The 20894-nt window shown below is 44.0% G+C and overlaps 1 protein-coding gene across 1 annotated transcript in view; it reads left to right on the top strand.

Moving 5' to 3' along the window:
* The window catches only part of trak2 (trafficking protein, kinesin binding 2), a 77889-nt gene that overhangs the window by 35297 nt on the left and 21698 nt on the right, over positions 1–20894 (top strand). Inside the window, exons 4-10 of the mRNA XM_084313075.1 lie at positions 9266–9325; positions 10062–10138; positions 11363–11479; positions 12113–12334; positions 14763–14841; positions 18760–18890; positions 19867–19941. Coding sequence (XP_084169201.1) covers positions 9266–9325; positions 10062–10138; positions 11363–11479; positions 12113–12334; positions 14763–14841; positions 18760–18890; positions 19867–19941 — 761 coding nt within the window. The remainder of the gene's footprint in view (positions 1–9265; positions 9326–10061; positions 10139–11362; positions 11480–12112; positions 12335–14762; positions 14842–18759; positions 18891–19866; positions 19942–20894) is intronic.

The following is a 20894-nucleotide window of genomic DNA, read 5'->3' as shown; positions in this document are numbered from 1 at the left end:
TTAACGGTAGTTCGACACCCATATAGCTAACTGTTAGCTAATGCTATGTAACGTTACTAGCGCTAACGTTAGGTAATAGGCGGCTGGGTGGCGCAGTGGACTAAGCGCTCGTCACCAACGCGAGAGACACTGGTATCGAATCCGGCTGTCAGCGTTGCCTCCGGCTTGGCCGGCCGTCATACTGGCTCAATTGGCAGAGTCAGCAGGAGGGAAGCCGGTGGGGTTGTATTCTGGTCGTTGTAAACAGCGACTCCTACAGGTCGGACAGGGCGCCTGCACAGCGAGGGAGGGAGATGTTGAGGGTAGTGTGACCTCCCACACGTTACACTTCACCAATGAGAGTCCGCGCTGGCAGGTGAAAAGATGCTGCTGGCTGTCTCCTATGTCTCGGAGGAAGCATCTGATAGATTTCAGGGCTCCCTAGACCGACCAGTGGGGGGCACATGCGAGCAACGACCAGGAAGGGGAGGGGGCAATTGGCATAACGACTAAATTGGGATGGGAGAAAAAACACAGAAAAACAGGAGGAGAAAAAGTAAAAAAAAAAAAAAAAAGGTAACGTTAGGTAATGAAAGCTTAAGACAAATTGATTAGCTAAGCTAACGTTAGCTACTCTGATGCACTTCTGTCACTCAGGGTTTGACGTCGTCGTTGTGTAGCACGTTGCAAGTGACTCAAAAGACACTTTGAAATCCTATTTTAGCGGCCGGAGCATTCAGACTGAGACACAACTGTAGAAATCAGATTGGAATCGCATTTGAAACCACCTCCAAATGATTTGGATCAGATTAGCAAAAATCGCATTTCCTGTCCAGACTTTGTCAAATCAATCTGGATGTGCCAAAAAACTGATTTGGCCTGGCAGTCTGAACATAGCCTAAGGTCATGTACAGTAATAGGATGAATTAGACTAGGCCTACAGTATATAATTGTGTGTGTTGTGTTACAGAGTTATTTTTAACTGCTGGTTGCAGGCTGCTTCATGGCTGGAGGGAGAGGGAGCGAGAGGGAGGGAGAGTAGGGATGGATATTGCCACTGGTTTCCCAAATAGTTTAGATTCAGGAATCGTTTAGATATTTCAGTTACGATACCAATTTTGCTTGGATATGAAAGAGATTCTCTGATAACTATAAATGTAACTGTTAATTGCACAAGGAACTCTCTAACTTGGTGCATTATTAAAAATATGAATGATTACATTAAGAATGGACCACATAGCAGTTACATTAATGTAATTTTCATTTAAAGGATCACTTTGTTATTTTTAAACCTGGGCCCTATTCGCCTGCGTTTCGCTCGCATTTGATAACTTCCGTGTTTCCAGCTGGAAGGGAGGGCCTAGGCCCTTCAATATTAAATCATCATAATTAATCATGTCCTCCCCACATCTTCTCCTGTTCTCCCTCTCCTCTGTCGGTCTTGTATGGCCAATAAAATGAAGCTGTAAAAACGCTAAAATAAATCTTTAAAAAAATAAAAGCTATGACAGCTCTTCAGCCCTGCGTTCTATACCCTGTGATGATGACTCTTGCGAGTTGCGCCGTAAACTCTGCCAGCAATGGGTCCAATAAATGCGTCTAAACATGCTTTACATCCTCGCCATTCCTGTATGCTCACGTCGCCAAAAAAACCCAAAACGTAACTAATGTTAGCTGCTACTAACGCTAACTAAGCTAAGCTACAGGCACAGGAGAAACCTTGACTAACGTTAGCTGCTAACACTAACTAAGCTACGCTACAGGCACATGTGAAATCGGTTTTGTGGAGTTCCAATAGTAGCTCCATCCCTCCAATAATAGTTCCATCCCTCTCCCTCCCTCTCTCTCTATGTTCAATGAGGATGATCAATGAAGTAGCTAAACGTTACACTATCAAAACTAACTGGATAGTTGATGATAATAAATATTTCACCTCATTAGCAAAGATATTGTAAAATCATCTGTTATAAGCTATTCTCCCTCTCTCTTGTGTGTACTGTGTGTGTGTATACATTTACTATAGGCTACTATTTTTGACATGGATTAGGCTAATTAGCTTTAACAATCCTGATTCCTGAGCCTATATTATTCAAAGGGAAGATATTGATTTAAATATGTATATAGCCTAAAGAATTACAGTATTGTAATCGTATCTCCAAGCACTACCATAGCGTGGAGTGGAAAGTGATAACACACAATACATATAATAATTCATGGAGATATACATTTTTTTTAATCTAAAGCAGGTTGTTTTTTAAATCTAAAGCTAAAAACGTACAAACAAAATAATCGTGAGAGAGAGAGAGGATGTAGAGTAGGCCGTAAGGTGAAGGCTGTATCGTTTCATCCCGTTCCCACCTCGGCGGACTACTAAATTTTCACTCTGGGTGAAAGATATATTGGTGTTGATTTAGTAATAAAAAGTTCTCCATATACTTCTCAGCCTTCACCGTACGGCCTAGAGGTCAAGGTTGGTCTCAGATTACTGGAGAGTATTAATCTTTCCTACCTCACAACAGTCTGTGCGCATGCTTGCGTGTGTATGTGACCATTGCATGTCCAATTTTGTGTTTGTTTGTGTGTGTGTCACGTATGTGTGCTAGGGCTGGGTGATAAAACGATAACTATAATTATCGCGATATATTTTAATAATCGATATCTGGGGGGGGGGGGGTGTCGATTAAAAAATAATAATAAATAAAAAAAACTGCAACAGGGCAGTTTTAAAACCAGAGACAGTGGACAGACTTGTCTTTCTTGCCTGCAACTTAACACTTTGATCGCCGGGGTTAAATTCATAATTTACCATCCCTCGCCAGCCCTATTTAACATGGAGAAGTTCCCCTTCTTTGCAGGGCTATAACTTTTTAAATTTGATTGCTAAATTGACATTACTATGGCCCATTGAACGTCCTATATCTATTGTTCAGGGTGTAGCAACGTTATACTTTTTCATTCACATATTCATACTAAAATACGGTCTAAAGTATAAGTATGTTTTTATCGTTTTCTGCAGCTTTCTCCAGAGCTTGATTTATAGCCCTAAATGCATTATATTGATCAAATACAGTTTGGTAGGAATCTGTGCCAGATAAAAAATGTCAAATGGACGTACTTCTAGAAGTTACTACGTATGATCTGATGATGACCGGATGGGGGGGGGGGGTCGTTTATAATTCCGTGGGCAACGTTATATCATTCATCTAGTGTGGGTGATATGATCATTAGAGCAGTTAGTATAGAAGACATTAAAAAATAACGCTGAAACTCACCGTAGCTTCCTCTCGCCATTGGGAGATGAGCGTGGAACAGAATTTTTTCTATTATGGGATGTCGAAATATCCGATCCATTTCCAGGTTGTATAATAGTATATACGTCCAAATCATGTTGTTTATCGAGTTATTGGTAACGGATCACTATCCGTTGTGATCAGCTCGAGTCCTGGGACTATTAGCGAGTGATCGGACCGAATTGAAATGAGCACCAGCTTCCACTTCCTGTTTATGCCCTGGGCGATCGGCCACCAGATGGCGCTCTTGAACCGTTGTAGAGTTGAGAGGGGCTCACCAGTACATCTCATGTCTCCGGGGGAGAAATATGATTTCGATCACAGATTTTTTAAATATTGATATCAAAGACGCTGTCCAGCGTCTTCGGCAGAATGAGCATGGCGGGGAAAGACGTGTTTCAGCGTCAACGGCGATTAAAGTGTTAAAGTAATGGCTTTGCTTGTCCAAATGACAATACTGACCAAATTGAGATTTATTTTTCTCTTGTCCATTTATTTTGTTTGCTTTCTAATTTAAAATACAGTTTGAAACCGTCTGTACACAGTAGGCTATGTGTGCTAGCAGAACTAGACTCCAGTCACGAGTCACGGTGCACATGTGCGGTGGTTTGTCCACCAAAAAAGCGCCAAAAGATCGAAAAGAAACTAGCAGAGCCAGAACTGTTCAACTCCCCTGGAGCCACAGCCAGCAGAGAAGCCTGTTTACTTTTGCTTTTAAACCAGCTGCAGCCTGAGAACTGGAGTGTGAGGGGATGTAACACTAAAGATGGCGACAACGACAAAGAATTGCTGCAAAATAAAAATAAACATACATTATGTTGTTTTAAAAAAATGAATATATATATATATTTTTAATACTTATAACAATATCGATAATTAGCGATATCGAGTGATGTATCGTTATCGTGATATCATTTTTGGCCATATCACCCAGCCCTAATGTGCGCTGATGGGAATTGAAACACAAGCCCAAACGCTACTACATTTGAACTGTGACTGTTGAATGTTTGTCTACCAGCCCTTTAACCCTTTCACTGCCACACGACAGCCGGTTAACCCTTTCACTGCCACCACACGACAGAAGGTTAGCCCTTTACTATCACACAACCGACGCCGACCGTCGGTTGTGTGATAGTAAAGGGTTAACCTTCTGTCGTGTGGCAGTGAAAGGGTTAAACCAGGTCATATTCTAAATCTACAATACTTGGCTGGTAAAAAAAAAAAAAGAACACACACAACACAAGTGGTATTCGCCAGCCTCTCTGTGGCCGATGGAGGGGAAAAAGCTTGTCTGTGTGTCTGGTGTATTTTTAGAAAAACCAACGATTAGCACAGTCTCTAGACGTGGCTGGATAAAGTGTGAGCTTATCACAGCACTGCGCCATTTGCTGTTTTCCCACCAAATCCTTGTAACATTCGTGAAAAGAAAAATGTTGATTTAAATAGAATCGATTGTGTTAATTTCAAAAGTCAATGTGTGTTCATCTGAAGGTGTTTTCCTACAGGACAATAGTATTAAATGTGTTTGGCCGTCCTGGTGTATCCAAGAGTGCAATGCAGCACAGCTTCAAGTTCGTAAACAAATATGCTACAGCCAGGAGAGACAACACTTGAAAATGTTGCTAGTAACATTAGCTAAAACATGGTTAATTTGCGGCGGCTGCGTAGTGGAGAGGTCAAAGCACCCGCCAACCACTGCAGAGACTCGGGTTCTCTGTCTCCTCCTCTCGTCTCTCTGTCCCCTCTATCTTTACGCCCCCCTCTTCTCTGTGTCCCCTTCTCTCCTCTCTTTGTCTCCTCCTCTCTGTCTCCTCTCCTTTTTCTGTCCCCTCCTCTCCTCTCTGTCTCCTCCTCTCCTCTCTGTCCCCTCCTCTGCTTTCTCTGTCCCCTCTATCTCCATGTCCCCTTGTATCTTCTCTCTGTCCCCTGCTCTCCTCTCTGTCACATCTATCTCCATGTCCTCTCCTCTCTGTCCCCTCCTCTGCTTTCTCTGTCCCCTCTATCTCCATGTCCTCTTGTATCTTATCTCTGTCCCCTGCTCTCCTCTCTGTCACATCTATCTCCATGTCCTCTTCTCTCTGTCCTCTCCTCTGCTTTCTCTGTCCCCTCTATCTCCATGTCCCCTTGTATCGTCTCTCTGTCCCCTGCTCTCCTCTCTGTCACATCTATCTCCATGTCCTCTTCTCTCTGTCCCCTGCTCTCCTCTCTGTCCCCCCTATCTCCATGTCCCCTATTCTCTTCTCTGTCCGGGCTGGGCGATATGGAAAAAAATCCTATCGCGATAACGATATGATAATGTTATCATATTTCTCGATATCGATAATTAGTATAATCTTTTTTTTTTTTTTTTTAACAACAGATGCATGTTTATTTTGCAGCAATTCTTTGTCGTTGCCGCCACCTTTAGTGTTACATCCCCTCACACTCCAGTTCTCAGGCTGCAGCTGGTTTAAAAGCGAAAGTAAACCGGCTTCTCTGCTGGCTGTGGCTCCAGGGGAGTTGAACAGTTCTGGCTCTGCTAGTTTCTTTTCGATCTTTTGGCGCTTTTTTGGTGGACAAACCACCGCACATGTGCACCGTGACCCGTGACTGGAGTCTAGTTCTGCTAGCACACATAGCCTACTGTGTACAGACGGTTTCAAACTGTATTTTAAATTAGAAGGCAAACAAAATAAATGGACAAGAGAAAAATAAATCTCAATTTGGTCAGTATTGTCATTTGGACAAGCAAAGAGATTACTTTAAGTTGCAGGCAAGAAAGACAAGTCTGTCCACTGTCTCTGGTTTTAAAACTGCCCTGTTGCAGGTCAAAAAAGAAGAAAGAAAAAAAACGATTTTTTTTTATATTCAATATCGATTATTAAAATATATCACGATATTTATCGTTATCGTTATATCGCCCAGCCTAGCTCTCCTCTCTTCTCTTCTCTCTGTCCTCTCCTCTCTCTGTCTCCTCCTCTCCTCTCTCTGTCCCCTCCTCTCCTCTCTCTGTCCCCTCCTCTCCTCTCTGTCCCATCCTCTCTGTCCCCTCCTCTCCTCTCTCTGTCCTCTCTTCTCTGTCCCCTCCTCTCCTCTCTCTGTCCCCTCCTCTCCTCTCTGTCCCATCCTCTCTGTCCCCTCCTCTCCTCTCTCTGTCCTCTCTTCTCTGTCCCCTCCTCTCCTCTCTCTGTCCCCTCCTCTCCTGTCTCTGTCCCCTCCTCTCCTCTCTCTGTCCCCTCCTCTCCTGTCTCTGTCCCCTCCTCTCCTCTCTCTGTCCCCTCCTCTCCTGTCTCTGTCCCCTCCTCTCCTCTCTCTGTCCCCTCCTCTCCTCTCTCTGTCCTCTCTTCTCTGTCCCCTCCTCTCCTCTCTCTGTCCTCTCCTGTCTCTGTCCCCTCCTCTCTCTGTCCTCTCTTCTCTGTCCCCTCCTCTTCTCTCTGTCCTCTCCTCTCTCTGTCCCCTCCTTTCCTCTCTCTGTCCCCTCCTCTCCTGTCTCTGTCCCCTCCTTTCCTCTCTCTGTCCCCTCCTCTCCTCTCCTGTCTCTGTCCTCTCTTCTCTGTCCCCTCCTCTTCTCTCTGTCCTCTCCTCTCTCTGTCCCCTCCTCTCCTCTCTCTGTCCCCTCCTCTCCTCTCTGTCCCATCCTTTCCTCTCTCTGTCCTCTCCTCTCCTCTCTGTCCCCTCCCCTCCTCTCCTCTCTCTGTCCCCTCCTCTCCTCTCTGTCCCATCCTTTCCTCTCTCTGTCCTCTCCTCTCCTCTCTGTCCCCTCCCCTCCTCTCCTCTCTCTGTCCCCTCCTCTCCTCTCTGTCCCATCCTTTCCTCTCTCTGTCCCCTCCTCTCCTCTCTGTCCCCTCCCCTCCTCTCATTTATCTGTCCTCTCCTCTGTCACTTCCCCTCCCCTCCTCTCTCTACCCTCTCACCTGTCCTCTCCTCTCTGTTTTCTCCTCTCTCTGTCATCAGTATGTAGTATGATACTGTATGTATTTAGTACAGTAAGCTCCACCAGTATGAGTTCACCTGAACAAAAAACTGGACTCATCAGACAACACTGAGGTAGGGCTGCACGATTTTGGGAAATAATCTAAGTGCGATTTTTCTGACAGATATTGCGATTGCGATTACATTTGCGATAATTATAAAAAAAAATTAAGCAGCCCCACAGAGGTTTATTGGAAAATGCGGCTTGCCTACGCGGTAGGGATGGGTACCTTTCACATTTGAACTGATACGGTACCGGTACCTGTGAATCGATACCGGTACCCAGCGGTACCCTTTTTCTGTACTTTAGTCTCAAGACATTTTATTTACCTACCTCAGTCGTGAACAAAAAAAATCCAAACTTCAAATAACTACAATTTCGACAGTTTTCGGCTTGCCATTGCTCTGACTGCTTTGTTGTTGAATCAAGTCAAATCCTAGGTAAGCATATTGTGCGTGTGAACGTTGACATGAAAAGAAAAAAGGTAAAAAAAATATATATATTTTTTTAATACTCTGTAGTACCGACGTGTTTCGGTTCGGTACCTCAAAAGTACCGAATTCGGTACCCATCCCTACTACGCGGTGGGTCTGTTCGGGACACCGAGCCTGAAAATGTTTATTTTTACCTGGGAATCGATACCGGCACCCAACGGTACCTTTTTTTCTGTACTTTACTCTCCCTCTCTGAAGTCTAAACTTCACAACACACAATCTAAAACCCCTTACTTCCCTCTCCTAAACCGTTCCTACAATAATAACAACAACTTGCAAAGGAGATCTTGTATCTCAATGGGGCTGCCTGGTTCAATTTTTTTATTTTTATTTTTTTTATTAATCGTTCAGCCCTACACTGAGGCCCTCTACAGGAAGGGACAGAGTAGGCTGTTCTTCCTGAGGAGACTCGGGTCGTTCGACGTGTGCAACCGACTGCTGCTATCTTTCTACCAGTCGTTGTAGCCAGCGTCCTCTTTTTTACTGTGGTGTGCTGGGGGGGCAACATCAACTCGAGGGACTCCAGCAAGCTGAACAAGCTGGTGAAGAAGGCTAGCTCAGTAGTGGGTGGTGAGCTGGATAACCTAGAGGTGGTGGCTGAGAGGAGGACGAGGAAAAAGCTAGAAGCCATCCTGGAGAACCCCTCTCACCCCCTCTACGAGGAGCTAGCCAAAATGAAGAGCACGTTCAGCCTAAGACCACCACCCCCCCCCCCCCCCCCCCCCGACACACCACAAACCGCTTGGGCCTGTCCTTTATACCGGCAGCCATCAGGCTCTACAACAAAGGGCTTGGACGGCCGGCTCTGCTGCCAGAACTATCACTGTCAGAACTCTGGACTTGAGAACTAGACTCGCATCACCGTACTGATTATCTTGTATTTTGCACTAGAGACTCATATCACTGGATTATCTTGTGTTTTGTACTTTTTTATATTATATTGTATTTGTATTTATATTTTATAGTGTGGATGGATACTGGACTGTGAAGCTATGTATCCCCCACCCTATGCTGCTTTCAGTGCTTTGACACCTGAATTTCCCCAAGGGGATTAATAAAGGATCATCGTATCATATGTAGTACGATACTGTATGTATTTAGTACAGTAAGCTCCACCAGTATGTAGTATGATACTTTACGTAGAACATATGAGCCTTTTTCTCAAAACTCCTTTTGGTTCCAGATTTTAAACCTCAATTTATCTCTCTTTTTCTACTCACTCACTCACTCACTCACTCACTCACTCACTCACTCACTCACTCACTCACTCACTCACTCACTCACTCACTCACTCACTCACTCACTCACTCACTCACTCACTCACTCACTCACTCACTCACTCACTCACTCACTCACTCACTCACTCACTCACTCACTCACTCACTCACTCACTCACTCACTCACTCACTCACTCACTCTCACTCATACGTAGAACATATGAGTGATTGGGATGCAGCCTTTTCCTCAAACCTCCTTTTGGTTCCAGATTTTAAACCTCAATTTATCTCTTTTTCTCCTCTCTCTCTTTTTTTGTTCTTCTCTCTCTCTAGCATACCTGGCTCTGGAACCCTCCTCTTATTCCCACCCTGGTTCTCACAACCTCTCCAAAGGTACCCTCTTTCGCTCTCGCTCGCTCTCTCATCCTGTGTATATCTGCTAGGGGTGTAACAGTACACACAAACCACGGTTCGGTACATACCTCGGTTTTGAAGTCAAGGTTCGGTACGGGTTTTCGGTACATTCGTCAGTACAAAGTTTGGCTTTCCATGTTCCACTCAGGGGTGATGTAGTGTGCAGTAACTAATTGTACTTGTAGGGCTGTCAACGAATATTCTATATTGAAATTAATAATCGACTTTTGAAAAAAAAAAAAACAGCCCCCGGTGGGCGGTCATTAGTGGTTAACATACCGTTGTATTCGTTCGGTACACAGTCGTTTGGTACGGTACACACTGAAACTGTTCGGTACGGATACGTGTACCTTTACACCCCTAATATCTGCCTCATGTAGCTTCTTAGATGGTGAGTGGGGGCTTCAGGGGGGGGGGGGGGGGTTATCCACTGCTCAGCACAGATTCAGGCAAAATCTCGATAATCCCATTCACATTTTCCATAGTAAATTAGAACCATACCCCACAATGGCGGCAATTCTGAATTAAGGCATGCAAAATAGACCACTTACATTGCCCCCCTCCCACAGTGCATTGAGTCATGTACTGATTAGCTCTTGTGTGCAGTTTTGCAAGCATGCCTTGGCCTGCATGCTGCCTGCAAGCATGTGTGTGTGTGTGTATGTTTGTGTGTGTGTCTATTCTACGTTTATTGTCTCTCTCTGCGTCTCGCCAGTCCTCAGTGCGGACCACATGGAGCAGATGACCAAAACCTACCATGACATGGACGTGGTCACACATCTTTTGGCTGAGGTAAGGCCTTCATCGCTGTTTAAAGCATAAGGCTGGTGGAATTTTTGTTTTCTTCTTATCGTCAACATAGCCTACTAACTTACTGAAAGACCAAAACCAACAATGGAGTTCCTCAAGTCATGGAACTCCATTGTTGTCCAAAAACCATTAAAACAAGTCACAGAGTTGTACTGTTTGTTTTGGTCAGTATAATTATGTTAAAACAAGTCACAGAGCTGTACTGTTTGTTTTGGTCAGTATAATTATGTTAAAACAAGTCACAGAGCTGTACTGTTTGTTTTGGTCAGTATAATTATCATGTTAAAATAAGTCACAGAGCTGTTTGTTTTGGTCTGTATAATTATCATGTTAAAATAAGTCACAGAGCCGTACTGTTTGTTTTGGTCAGTATAATTATCATGTTAAAACAAGTCACAGAGCTGTACTGTTTGTTTTGGTCAGTATAATTATCATGTTAAAACAAGTCAGAGCTGTACTGTTTGTTTTGGTCAGTATAATTATCATGTTAAAACAAGTCACAGAGCTGTACTGTTTGTTTTGGTCAGTATAATTATCATGTTAAAACAAGTCAGAGCTGTACTGTTTGTTTTGGTCAGTATAATTATCATGTTAAAACAAGTCACAGAGCTGTACTGTTTGTTTTGGTCAGTATAATTATCATGTTAAAATAAGTCACAGAGCTGTTTGTTTGGTCAGTATAATTATCATGTTAAAACAAGTCACAGAGTTGTACTGTTTGTTTTGGTCAGTATAATTATCATGTTAAAACAAGTCACAGAGTTGTACTGTTTGTTTTGGTCAGTATAATTATGTTAAAACAAGTCACAGAGCTGTACTGTTTGTTTTGGTCAGTATAATTATCATGTTAAAACAAGTCACAGAGTTGTACTGTTTGTTTTGGTCAGTATAATTATGTTAAAATAAGTCACAGAGCTGTACTGTTTGTTTTGGTCAGTATAATTATCATGTTAAAACAAGTCACAGAGCTGTACTGTTTGTTTTGGTCAGTATAATTATCATGTTAAAACAAGTCACAGAGCTGTACTGTTTGTTTTGGTCCGTATAATTCATCAAGTTAACCCCCCCCCCCCCCCCCCCCCCCCCCCCCCCTCCCAGGTTGTGACAAATATCAAGATATTTTTTTCTTCTGAATGTCATGGTGTTCCCTGAGTTTCGCCAGCCAGTTGGTTGACATTATGGGTGTCCTGTGTTCTGATTGGTCAGCGGGACCGGGACTTGGAGCTGGCAGCTCGGATTGGTCAGTCGTTGCTGCAGAGGAACCACCTGCTTCAAGAACGAAATGAGGCCGTGGAGGAGCAGCTAACACAGGCCTTGGACCAGGTACACACGCACACACACACACACACACACACACACACTTCCTACTTACCGTTGCTGAGAAAATAGTGAAAATATAGGCACATTTTCAAATCAGAAACAGATAGTCTGACTGTCCAAACAGAAGTTGGCAAATCTTGTTACATTGAAAACCAAGGCCGAGGTGGTTATTTTAAATAACACTCACACTCATGGTTGAAACACAACAATAACTAACTGGATTTGACCACACTATAACATAGAAAGAGACAATAAACGAAAGTCACAAAATACACATACAACTCAAACGTTCCTCTAAACATGTTGTGACCTGTGTATTTACCATGTGGAAAAAAATTTAATAAAAATTAGACATTTTCGTTTTCTAAGCAGATATACACACTGCTGCCTGGGCGCAGTGATTTCATCACCTCAAAAGCCCTGTTGCTTTTTGAAAAACAGGGCTTTTGAGGTGATGAAATCACAGCCCTTATTGTTGCCCTCTGGTGGTTAAAAAGGTGCACTTCACAAAGGGCTACATGGAGAAATGCTTGAAATGTATTCACCAGAAATACTTGCCTGTATGTTGCCTGATGTGAAACATATGATACTATCTCTCTCTCCCTCCCCCCTTCCCTCCATCCCTCCCTCCCCCAGGTGCACCAGCTCCAACATGAGCTCTCCAAGAAGGACGAACTGCTCCGCATGGTGGCCAGCGCCTCGGAGGAGAGTGAGACGGACTCCAGCTGCTCCACTCCGCTCCGCCAGCACCGCCCCCAGGGGGGCCACTCTGCGGCCGGCGCCGCCCTGGGCCAGCTGGAGGTCCTTCAGGGCAAGCTGCAGGACCTGGAGGAGGAGAACCTGGCACTCAGGTCTGAGGTAAGAGGCTACTGCACACACACAGAGTTGGTATAATTGGTGGAGTTCACAGTATAATAAGTTACTATATAGCTACAATTGACTATATATATATATATACGGTATATAGTAACTTATTAGTGTGTATATATATATATATATATATAATATAGTAACTTATTAGTGTATATACCGGTACTTTATATATATATAGTAACTTATAGGGGTGGGAATCACCAGGCCCCACAGTTTGATATTATCACGATACTAGTCACTAGGGCTGAGCCCAAATGGTCGAACGTTCGGACCTTAGTTTGTTACGTTGGCATTCGAATTCTAAATCAACATTCAAAATTTGTATTTTTATTATTATTATAATTTGTCTATTGTTGGATTCTGATCAATCAGCCAGTATCACGTCTTCGTCTGTTTGGCTTGTGTTATCCTCTCTCCATCCCCTGACCCTCTGCGTTGTGTTTTTATCTCTCCGACGTCTTCTCATACTGGCTGTACAATCCTTATCAACCCCCTTTAATGTAATCCGCAGGCATAAGTATTCACCACCTTCATAAGAATTTGACACCTTGACAGCATAATACCTTTCTTGAAAGAGCGTTGTTTATTATATAAACAGAACCTCATAATCAGATTGGAACCAATTCGTATTTTCATTGCTATCGTCTCTTCCGCTATTCAGTCCAATAGTGGCTCAGGCCTTGTCGTTAGCCAAAACCCTCCTCGTGTTAGCCGAAGCTAATGATGATGTGACATTCTCTCCCCCCCCCCCCCCCCCCTCTGTGATGAGAGGAGGGAGCCGTCTCAAAGTCGTTCGTTCTTGGTCTCAGTCCCAGTCCCACCCGGAAACACTGTCGGATTTATAGGATCTTTGCCATAGCAACGACGGCCTCGCCCCTCTCCTGGTTGTCATGCGACGCGCTGTCATGACAACTGCTAATAACCTTTACCACACATTCAAAACGTTTCATTACTGTCAAACACTCCATCGCTCTGCTCTCTGTCTCCTGCTGCCTAGCTGTTATCAGTTTGTTTATGTGCCGATGGCGACCTCGGCATGCCCTGAGCTCTCAGTCTGCTGCTGCAACCCCCTCTGCCCAGTTTGAATAGAGACAGACACACATGCAAACCCTGATGATAATGGTAATGATGATAATGGTATTACCTTCTTAAAGCTCGTCTCTATATATCAGTTATAAACCAAATATACATTGAAAAAACACCGATATATCTCACTATTCATTTTGTTTAAACCAATGGGGTTTTAAAGAAAGTTGATTTAATAAATAAAAAAAATACGAATTTAATCACTTTATTCAAATTGAGGATTTAGTTTGAGGATATTTATATATATATAAAAAATGATTATTTTGAATTTGTTTTGAATTATTTTATTTAAAAAATCCTGACTAAGTTCGAATCCCAAACAGTCTTCGGGGACAGCCTTACTAGTCACAATATTGTGATTATATGGTGATATTGCAATATATTGTTGATTTATTACCTTTTTTCAACTGCAAATGAAAAACTTTACCATCTGCAATAAAAACATATATACAGTACATATATCACCTTATTAGTGTTGTAACAAAGGTAGCAGACAGGGGTAGGTGGAAGGTGCAATATGGTTGTACAAATAATCAAACACACAGTCAAACAGCTTTAGCTCCCCGCTGGACAATGGCCAGGGGCATTTATTTAAACAAAACAGAAAATTAAGAAACAAACAAAAATCATACTGGCTCCCAGTGAAGCACCGAATTGTCTTTGCTATAGTCCAGTTTTTAACTAGGCCGGGCCGCTGTCCGGCTTACCGGCTGTTTAACTCACGGTTTGGTTGTCTCCCCACAGCTCTCCCACTCTCCATTCCAAGACACCCTCTGATGTTCTTGGTCTGTCCTCTTTGAGAGGCATGCTGATTGCTAATTGAAAGACAGCTGTGTGTGTGTGTCTGCATGTGTGCAGCTGTCAGTCTTCTTCTCTCCATTGGGGGGAGCCAACAGGCAGGAACATAGCATCCATTGATCACCATTCCCCTCAGCCCCTTACAGTGTATATATAGTAACGTACTGTATAGGGGTAGGAATTGGCAGAGGCGACACACATCGCCCAGGCCTGCATACACACACACTCATCACACATCGCCCAGGCCTGCCTACACACACTAATCACACATCGCCCAGGCCTTCCTACACACACTCATCACACATCGCCCAGGCCTGCCTACACACACTCATCACACATCGCCCAGGCCTGCATACACACACACTCATCCGAGATTGAGGAAGAGTGGAATGTTTCGTGTTTCCATTTTATTTTGTCCATCAAAGTTATCTTTGCGTGCATTCAAGCAGAGAGCCATGAAACAAAAGCCAGAATGAAGGCAAATGGACTGAAGGTGAAGTGTGTTCTGATTGGTTGTTCCGTCCTGCAGGCACGTTACCTGAAGACTGAGACCATCACGTACGAGGAGAAGGAGCAACAGCTGGTCAGCGACTGTGTCAAAGAACTACGTGAGTCTGTCTCTGTCTGGCTTTCGCTCATCTGTCTCTGTCGGTCTCTCTCTCTGTCTCTCCTCTCTCTCTCCTGTCTCTCTGTCTGGCTTTCTCATCTGTCTCTCCTCTGTCTGCCTCTCTCCTACCTCTCTCTCCCCTGTCTGTCTCTCCTCTCTCTCTCCTGTCTTGTCTGTCTGTTTTTCTTTCTTTCTCTCCTCTCTCTCCTGCCTGCCCTGTGATGTGTTTCACTCACTCACTCACTCACTCACCCCCCCCCCCCCCCCCCCCCCCCCCCCCAGCAGTTCTCAAGTCAACGTTGCGGTTCTTCTGAGCATGTCTGAAGCTCCCAAATATCTCCCTCTCAGGTGTGTCTTACCTGCGTCTGTCCCACCAAATATCAAGAGGCTTGTCCCTCTCAGGTGTGTCTTAGGGCTGTACAGTGCTACGAGGGCGTCGCATATTGCCCCTAAAAATAGCCTGTGCGAGTAGATTTTTTTGGGGGGCACCCTTGCTAGTACTGATTTCAACCCTTTCATTCGCATTTCACTCCTTTTTTTTCGAGGGATTTAAATGTTGCGAACTAATCTTGGTGGCCGTTTTCTATATCTCTCCTCCCTCTGTCTCTCTCCGTCTGCCCGAGGAGCGGGGCTGTTACTTACACACTTGCGCGACTGACACTCGCACATGCACATACGGGTACTTGAGAGGTGCTGTCCATGCTAGAGCAGAGCGCATCATAGCGGAGAGAACGAAACGTTCGAAAAAAGCATGCATAGCGCGACCTGTGTAACATTAAGTTACACTGCTATCGTTAGCAAGCTAAGCATGCATAGCCCGACCCCTGTAAGGCTGTAACGTTAAGTAACTTGTGTTCCGCGGCCGGGTAGCGCAGCAGACTAAGCGTCTGTCTACCACCACAGAGCCAGTGGGATCGAATCCGTCTGTGGTGCCTCCGGCTTGGCCGACCGCCCATACTAACACAATTGGCAGTGTTAGCGGGTGGGAAGCCGGCGTGGGTGGGTCCTGGTCGTTGTAAACAGCGACTCCTACAGTTCGGTCGGGGCGCCTGCACAGCAAGGGAAGGATCTGTGAGAGGTAGTGTGACCTTCCACACGTTACACTCTCCCAGTGAGAGTCCGCGCTGCCAGGTGAAAAGAAGCGGTGGGCTGGCTACACATGTGTCGGAGGAAGCATGCGATAGTCTCCGCCATCCCAGACCGACGGTAGGGGGTAGAGTGCGCAACGACCAGGAAGGGGGATTGGGAATTGGCATAACGACTAACATTGGGATGGGAGAAAAATCGGAAAAAGGAGGAGGAAAAAGATGATTTTTTTTTTTTTTTTTTTAAGTTACTTATGTTCCGCTGGGAAAGACCGGTCATCACTGCATACAACTTGGTTTAATCCAAATATCCATTCAGAAACTTTGTATTATGAAATAATTCTGGGATGTCTGACTATTTCCCTATGCCTATGCACACACACAACACACACACTGTATACGCTCAGTCACACACTAGCAGTCACTTTAGCATGAACACACACGCATGCTGCACACGCTCACACTCAACGGTCACTTTACACAATGAAAGGTCACTTTAAAAACAAGAACGGGAGTGGTTCTTGTATAGTAAACAGATGGATATAGCAAGCTAGCATAAAGACGCATAGTATAACTGTAGATTGTATAGTATAGCATTGTATAGTAGTGTCCATAAGACTCAGTGCCTCATCCGTAGCTAACAGTGTATTGCACTATCGCAGGACCTTAGCATGTCTTACCATCCTTTTTGTAAACTTTATGTACATATACCGGTTATGTCTTATTCTTATTACTTGTATTATTGCACAAATGTCTTATTCTCATCCTATTCTTATTGTATTATTGCACAATCATTGCGGGCAAGACCCCCCGCATTTCACTGTATACTTGTATGCCGTGACAAATAAAACTCTTGACTTGCCTTGTTTGGTCCGAGTTCAGCTGACACTGTTGACACACGCCCACTACGCAAAGCGTGCACTCTCACACACACGCACACGCACACGCACACACACACACACACACACTGCTCCGGTCATGCATCCACTCAACTCATGGAAAATACAGCATCAGGCTATTGTTCTAAAAGTATCGAAGTAGAGTATTGAACCGTTTTTAACAGCTGGGTATTGGGTGGGACATTCTGATTTAAGAACTTTCTAAATAAAATAGAAAGTCCCAAAATAGTTAATTTATTTGACTGCTTGTATTAATTGATCAAAAAGTAGCCATGTGCACTAATATAGTTATATAAAAGAATAATAAAGCAATGTCGATTATGTTTTTAATAAAAAAAAAAAAGTATTGCAAAATAATAAAAAAGAACCGATAAGAGTAGTAGTATCGATCAAATCCTAACGATCCTAACCCATCCCTAATGAACACTGTTATCAATTAACACTTTGAGTGCCAGCAGGGGGCGCACGATTTAGCGCTTGAGTGCCGGTGCTGTAGTCAATGGGAGGGCGAGCACATTTGCGAACGCATAAACTATATCTTAAATTATGGCTATGTGTCTAATACGCCCGTCGCTTATCAATGACTTGTTTGCAGTCAACATTGTCCAAATGGATTGTTTTTTAATCAGTACATTTTCGTTTTATACCATTTTGAAAAAACGCTCGTTTTTTTAAACTTAAAAAAAAAGTTATTCTGCAGGAATCGCGCTTTAGTGGAATACACAAAACACGTAATTTTTTTGCCTATTTATGAATCGTTTTCAAATAAACGCTAGATTATCGATAGTATTATGTGTACTTATGCACGCTAGAGAAGCGGGCTGAAAAATCGATTATCTTATTTCCTGATCAGCACACACACACTCACACACACATACACACATATAGGACATGTTGATATATAGGTGAAAAAAACTGATTATCCCAAAACTGGTAAAATAGATTCCTTACCTCAGATCAGATGTTCTCTAAAAAGATTATTCCAATTCCTGATCGCCATTCCAAATATCGATCGTGTTTATTGATCCAACGCTGGGTACTTGAAACACATATTCCACGCTGTTCTGCGGCTCGGCAATGAATGGGATTGTCTCCGGTTACATACCGGACAAGTAAAATGTGGATTCCGGACTCTTTTTTCCCCATCCATTTCATTCAGTCCAATCCAATGGGTGCAATACCATCCGGAGAGACGATAGGGGGCGGTATTTTCCATGTTCGAGCTCAGATAGATCCCCAATGGTAATGTGAGGCTAAATTGATGAAAAATTTATGGAAATCGATAATAAAAAAAAATAACTATTAAATAACGAGATTTCTCGTTCTTGGCACTCAACGCATGGCATGAACTAACAAGATTTCTCGTGGCTGGCACTCAAAGTGTTAAAGAAGAAATGTTTGCAGCTGTGGTAATACTTCAGTTGGTTCATTATAAAAGATACAAACCTGAAAACAAAAGCACTTAAATGTTAAATAAAAGGACCACAGTAATGAGGCAGGAGGAACATATTTGTTTGCACTATAATGGTGAAATTGTTATTTAAAAAGTGCTCCTAAAAAAAGATTCTGTGAATTTAGGGGCACCTGTGCCCCTAGTGAAAAGGCTTAGCGTACAGCCCTGTGCGTCTGTCAAGAAGCTTGTCCCTCTCAGGTGTGTCTTACCTGTGTCCGTCCCACCAAATCTCCTTTTGCCACTTTTCCATTTAGAGCTAATAAAGGGGCATTTCGCCATTTTTTTTTAACCTGAATCCTATCATTTTTGTGAGGTTATTGAGCAACAGGTTTGCCATGTGTATGGTCTTAGAAACATGTTGACGTTTTAAACTCTTTTCAAAACTCTTTCTAAACTCTTTTAATGTCTTTCAGCAGACCTTTTCTTTAAAGCAATTTGGTAGTCATCACCTAATCTGTGTGTGTGTGTCTCTGTGTGTGCAGGCGAGACCAACATCCAGATGGTCTCTCTGTCAGACGATCTGGCCCAGAAGAACGAGGAGCTTCTCAGACACCAGGAGGAGATCGCTCAGCTGCTCTCTCAGATAGTGGAGCTGCAGCACCGCGTGAAGGAGGTGAGGGGACATTTGATGTCATCTCTAACATTTAAAGGAGAGAAAGGGAGGAAGGGAGAGCAGAGGAGGCAGGAGGGGGAAGAAGGAGAGAGGGGGAGAGAGAGGAGGAGGTGGAGCATCACTGATCGACACCCAAACTAGCTGTGTTAAAGGATAAGGGCAGTGTAAGGGCTTGTGTCCATAGGGGACGTTTTATGAGTTGTCAGCTCCTTTCTGTCATTCATTTATATGCTGGAGAAGCGTCAGGCGCGCTCCTCTTCCCAGAGCCGCGCCTCGCGTTTTATGAGCTCTCGACGGCAGCGTTTTTGGCGGAGCGCTCCCAGCTCATAAAGTTGAAACTAGTTCAACTTTTTTGGAAAGCAGCGCACTCATCAATGTAACTCATCGAGGAAGGGGCGGAGCCGCGGCTGGCGCGAGCTCTGGGGAGACCCAGAAAGACGCTCGAAGCTTTTTTTTCTTCTTTTTTCAAAGCGGTCCGCCTCGAAAAAATGCTATTAGTGGACACATAGCCTAATACATTTTCTTTGTTATTGTTAAAAATAAATAATAATAATTTCTTCTACTCACAAGTATGGCTCATCCAGCTAACACTAGATTGTAGCTCATATCCAGAAGTCATAGAACTCCACTGTTGTCCAAACGCTGTTAGAACACTGCACAAATGAATGGAAGTGGATACGGACCACTAGACTAGCTTAAAACTCTGGAAGAGGTGTATTTAGCCGACAGCTAGGCCAGCTGGTCCGTATCCACTGCCATTTATTTGTGCTAAACTAGGCTAGCTTGCAGCCAAATAGCTTTCTACTGAATGCACAGAGAGGAAATTGGTATCTTACCTTCTTGTCTCTCTCTGGAGAAGACTGTAACCACAGTTCCCATAATGTTGGTGTGTTCCTTAACTGTGTGTTTGTGTGTGTTTGTGTGTTGTCTCTTGTGTGTTCTCTTGTCTCTTGTGTGTTGTCTCTTGTCTCTCCAGTTGGCTCTGGAGAAAGAGGAGCTGAGGATTCACCTGCAGGCCTCCAAAGACGCCCAGAGGCAGCTCACAGCAGAGGTGGGTCACACACACACACACACACACACACACACACACACACACACCACTAACTATGGCTGACAAGAAAATGGTGCAGCGGTGGCCCTAATGGTTAGAGAAGTCGGCGTGTGACCAGAACGTTGCCGGTTTCAAACCCCAAACTGGTCAGGAAAAGACCTTTCCTGTCCCTGACGGGACATTGATTCAACATGAGACCTTTTCTATCCCCGAGGGGACACTGTGATTTAAGATGAGATCTGATTTATATAAGACTTAAGATAAGATCTAAGATAAGAATCTGACTTCATAAAGTTGTAGCTTTTATTTCTTGTCACCCGTTATGATGTATTGTCACAGGTCAGAGTGAGTCTATTTCATAACGATCATGACTCCACATGGCTTACAAAGGCTAAATAACCTCTGTATGTGTGGCAGACGCAATGTTTTCTGTATCATGAGATGTCCTCAAATGCAAGAAGGTCCTGGGTTCAAACCCCCAGCAGGGGGGTCTTTCTGTGTGGAGCTTGTTCTCCCCGTGTTCATGTGGGTTTCCTCCGGATTCTCCGGTTTCCTCCCACACCATAAAAGACATGCATCATGCTAGGTGGTATATCCTGCCATTGCCCATGAGCAAGGTACTGGCATTACAGCTGGAGTTGGTCCCCGGGTGCCGCACTATGAGGCTGCCCCACTGCTCCTAAATAGTTAGGGTCAAATGCAGAGAATTAGAGAAGTATTAAAATGTGTATGTCTGGGCCTTTTGTGTGTGATTGTACTTGCACACGTACAATTGTGTACATGTGTGTGATTGCCTGTGTGTTTGGGTTTTTCCTCTGACATTGTGTGTGTGTGTGTGTGTGTGTGATCCTCTGTGACATTGTGTGTGCAATCCTCTGTGTGTGTGATCCTCGTGTGTGTGTGTGATCCTCTGTGTGTTTGTGTTTTGCCTCTGTGACATTGTGTGTGTGTGA

This window comes from Notolepis coatsorum, assembly GCF_963971535.1.
Source record: "Notolepis coatsorum genome assembly, chromosome: 1".
NCBI classification, from domain to species: domain Eukaryota; kingdom Metazoa; phylum Chordata; class Actinopteri; order Aulopiformes; family Paralepididae; genus Notolepis; species Notolepis coatsorum.
The sequence above is the reverse complement of the archived record's forward strand: the minus strand, read 5'-3'. Positions and strand labels throughout refer to the sequence as shown.